Below are 4,234 nucleotides of genomic sequence, written 5' to 3'. Positions count from 1 at the left end.
AATAAAATTTTTAAAAACACATGATATTGACTCTGAGATAGCCTTATAGTTTATAATTTTATGATTCATTCAATTTGGGAGGGTTGGATAGGTTTTTAAATTTTTTTCTATCTTTTTTTGAGATAATTGTGTTTTTGCATGTAGTTGTAAAAAAATTAATGCAGAGAGATGCCATATTTCCTTCACCCAGTTTCCCCCGATGGTAGTATCTTGCATAAATGTAGTATAATATCACAATCAGGAAATCCACATTGGTACAATCCACTGATTTTAATCAGATATCTCCAGTTTTACATGCACGCATTTATGTGTATGTGCATGTGTGTGTGTGTTCAATTCTGAGCAGTTTTATCATATGTAGATTCATATGACCATCATCACAGACAACACACACAACAGGTTTATCACAAGGATCCCTCCTGCTACCCTTCCAAAACCACAATCACCTCCCTATTTGGCCCCACCTCCTTGATCCCAGCAAACCTCTAGTTCTGTTGTCCATATCCATCATTTTGTCAGTTCAAGAATGCCATAAATGGAATAATATACTATTTAACCTTTTGAGATTGGCGTTTTTCACTCAGCAATATTCCCTTGAGACCATCTAAATTGTATCAATAGATTGTTCCTTTGTATTGCTTAGTAGTATTTCATGTATGGATTAGTACAGTTTGTTTACCCGTTAAAGGATATGTGAGTTTTTGCCTGTTTGGGGCTATTTATAATAAAACTGCTGTGAATCTTTGTGTACAGGTTTTTTGTTGTTGTTGTTTTGAGAGAGAGCGAGAGCTGACGGGGGAGGGGCAGAGGGAGAGGGAGAGAGAATCTCAAGCAGGTTCCATGCCCAACACGGAGCCCAACACGGGGCTCAATCTCAGAGCCCCGAGACCATGACCTGATCCGAAGTCAAGAATCAGACACTTAACCGACTGAGCCACCAGGTGCCCTTGTGTACAGGTTTTTATGTGAACATTTGCATTTCTCGGGATAAAGTGTGCAATTGTTGGGTTGCATAGTAAATGCAATGTTTCATTTTGTAAGACACTGCCATAGTCTTTTTCAGCGTAATTGTACCATTTTACATTTCCACCTGCAATGTATTAGTGATCCAGTTTCTCTACATCCTCACTAATAACACTTGACATAATCCCTATGTTTTTTTAAATTTTATCCATTCTGACAAGTGTGTACTGATAACTTAATGTGGTTATTATTTGCATTTACCTAGTGGCCAGTGATGTTGAATGTCATTTTGTGAACTTGCCGTCTACATATACTCTTCACTGAAATGTCTTTTGTCCATTTTCTAATAGGATTTTTTTTAAAAGATGTATTTATTTTAGAGATAGAGGAGGCCAGAGAGGGGGAAAGAGAGAATCTCAAGCCAACTCCCTGCTGAGCATGGAGCCCAATGGGGGGCTCGAACTCATGATCCTGAGATCATGACCTAAGCTGAAATCAAGAGTCAAGCACTTAACCGACTAAGCCACCCAGGTGCCCCTCTAATAGGATTTTTTAATACTGTTGAGTTTGAGTTTTCAAAGTTCTTTACATATTCTAGATACAAGTCCTTGACAGAAATATCTTGCAAATATTTTGTTCCAGGCTGTGGCCTATCTTTTTATTTTCTTCACAGGGTCCTTCCTAGAGTATACATTTTTAATTTTGACTAAAGTCATTGGCTACTGTAACAAATTACCATAAATTTGGTGGCTTAAAAAACCCAGAAATTTATTCTCTCATAGTCTGGGACCAGAAGTCTAAAATCAAAATGTCAGCAGCCTACTCTGAAGGCTTTAGGGGAGAATCTTCCTTGCCTCTTCCAGCTTCTGGTGGCTCTAAGTGTTCGTTGGCTTGTGGCTGCAAAGCTCCAGTCTTTGACTCTCTTCTGCCTCCTCCACTGTGTCTCCCTTTTGTACATCTCTTATAAGAACACTTAATGATTAGGTTTGATTTAGGACCCACTCAAATAATCCAGGATGATCTCATTCTGAGGTCCTTAATTATACCTGAAAAGATCATTTTTCCAAAGAAGGTCACATTTAAGGTTCCAGGGATTTGACAAGGACATATCTTTTGGAGGCCATCGTTCAACACACTACAGAGGGGAAACCATTGGAATGCATTGGGTGGGCATGGAGGTGCAGCATTCTGCTGGGCCTTGGTGACACTGGGGTTCGGGGAAGGGCAGTGAATAGTGACCCACACTTCTTTGCACTAGCTGGCTAAGTCTTGTTGTTGCTAAGTGGGGGACACAGGACCCCAACTGACACTACCCCAGGAGGGATATCAGAGGACCACTACCTGCTTTTGCTGGGTGGAAGATGGAAAATCAGCCCCCAGGTTAGTCAGCCTATACCACCTGGAAGGGTAGTCATAGTGCTACTTCTGCTCAACTCTGTCAGAGCACCACCGCCTGCTTCTGTGGGATGGAAGCAAGGTGGAGTGTAAGATCATCTCTCTACTTTGCCCCACTGAAACCAAAGAGGGAGTGGGCACAGTTTTTAGGTTGATGTTTGGCTGCTGTAGATTTTGTTCCATTAGGCCACCCTTTTGTTCATAGCTACTTCTAGAGCTATGAGGAAGAAGCTTTTGTTGTTGTTCCTGCCAGGTGGTGGTTCCAGGTTCCTGTTTGGAATATATGGAAGGCAACAAGGAGACCCTGACAATGACTGCTATGTCATTCCTCAAGTCCTAAGGTCCCTAGGCAGTTTGCCGCCTTCTTTTTACATATGCTTGAATCTTCATATGCTTCTATGCAGAGTCTTTTAGTTTTAAGAGGAAGGATTTGGAGGAATGGGTTACTACAGCTTGGCCAGAACCAGAAACTGATTCATGATTCATTCAATTTTAAATTTTAGATACCATTCTTCATACATTCTATTGGAATTCTTCTCAATTTTTATGAGGAGATCATAAAATGATCTTTTTATTTGTAAATGATCAATTTAAGCAGTAAGCAAAGAAAAAACAATTTAAAATACATTTTAATTTTTAATTAGTGCTGACCTCTGACTGTGTATGTTTTCTTACTGATCCTTTTGCAGAGTATTTTCCAGGGGAAAAAAAGCAACAGATAAAAGTGCATTAAGAACACTTGTTATTAACATCATTCTTATATGATTAAAAACTATATTTAATGCTGTTCTCTTGTACAACTAGGAGTTCTTATTTCCACAGAATGCCTTCAGTAATTTGTACAAGGATACGGTCTAGAATAGTTTAACAGTGTTTATGCATACTGACTTGGAAGTAAACTGCAGTAACTGCCACACATGCTTTTCTACGGCTCACTTCTTTAGGAATGATGAGTGACTGCTATGATTGGTACCCACATCCTGCTGGAGCTCTGAGTGTCTTTATTCCATCCTTGGCACTGAGGACGAAGCTTACTAAGTTGGAAGGCATGGTTGCTTCAATTATTGATGGGGACAATTTTCCTCTCATTTCTGTCTGGATAAACATCACTAGTTTGGAATGTGCTGGGTTCCTGTAAACAAAGGAAGAGTTAAAAAATATAAAGATTTTTAGATTTATCTATTGAATTTATAACTGATAGAAAGCAGGATTATTGTCTCATTCACCATGGATTCCCTCCAAAGTGCTGATGATAGGACAGTTACTGAAGGAAGGATACAAAAAAAGGGCAGAGTGATTTGCACTCATAAACATTTTACATAAAAATATTAAGTAGTCAGACTATACGTTACAGTCTTCAGTCAGCTTTTCCTTTTTGTCATTTTGTTAACTTTTTAAAAAAATTACAAAAGTAATGTATGCTTATAAAAATTTAAACAATACAGAATTTTCATAATTATCCTGTTCCCCAGAACTAATCACTATTTATACTTTTGTCTGTATCTTTTCAGACTATTGTCTATGTATATACAAAGATAGCATACATATATGTATACCTACCCCCCACATTTTTTTTTTCAAAAATAAGATAATTTTTTTCTGCAACTAGCTTTATTTTCCCTCTTAGTAGGATATCATGCACTTCTTTCTGCTAATACATACATATCCACTTGTTTTTCATAACTGTATTATAATATAATTATAGTACTTCATTCTCTATGTAATCAATCCTTTATTGATTATCAGTTGGGTTTTTCCCTCACTTTTTGCTACTATAAATAAAGCTGCAATAAAACATCTTTGTAATGTATCCATTTGCACTTTTTTTTTTTTTTAAGATTTTATTTATTTATTTGAGAGAGAGAATGAGATAGAG

General features: G+C 37.6%; 1 protein-coding gene across 1 annotated transcript in view; it reads right to left on the bottom strand.

Annotated features, from left to right (window-relative positions):
- Positions 1 to 4,234, bottom strand: part of STARD6 (StAR related lipid transfer domain containing 6) — a 22,859-nt gene continuing 18,625 nt past the window's right edge. The window contains exon 8 of the mRNA XM_006732184.3: positions 1 to 3,490. Coding sequence (XP_006732247.2) covers positions 3,319 to 3,490 — 172 coding nt within the window. The 3' untranslated portion in view covers positions 1 to 3,318. The remainder of the gene's footprint in view (positions 3,491 to 4,234) is intronic.

The sequence above is a fragment of the Leptonychotes weddellii genome, chromosome 13 (genome assembly GCF_054177405.1).
Source record: "Leptonychotes weddellii isolate Sample4059 chromosome 13, ASM5417740v2, whole genome shotgun sequence".
In the NCBI taxonomy this organism is placed as follows: domain Eukaryota; kingdom Metazoa; phylum Chordata; class Mammalia; order Carnivora; family Phocidae; genus Leptonychotes; species Leptonychotes weddellii.
This window is presented reverse-complemented; position numbering and strand designations above follow the sequence as displayed.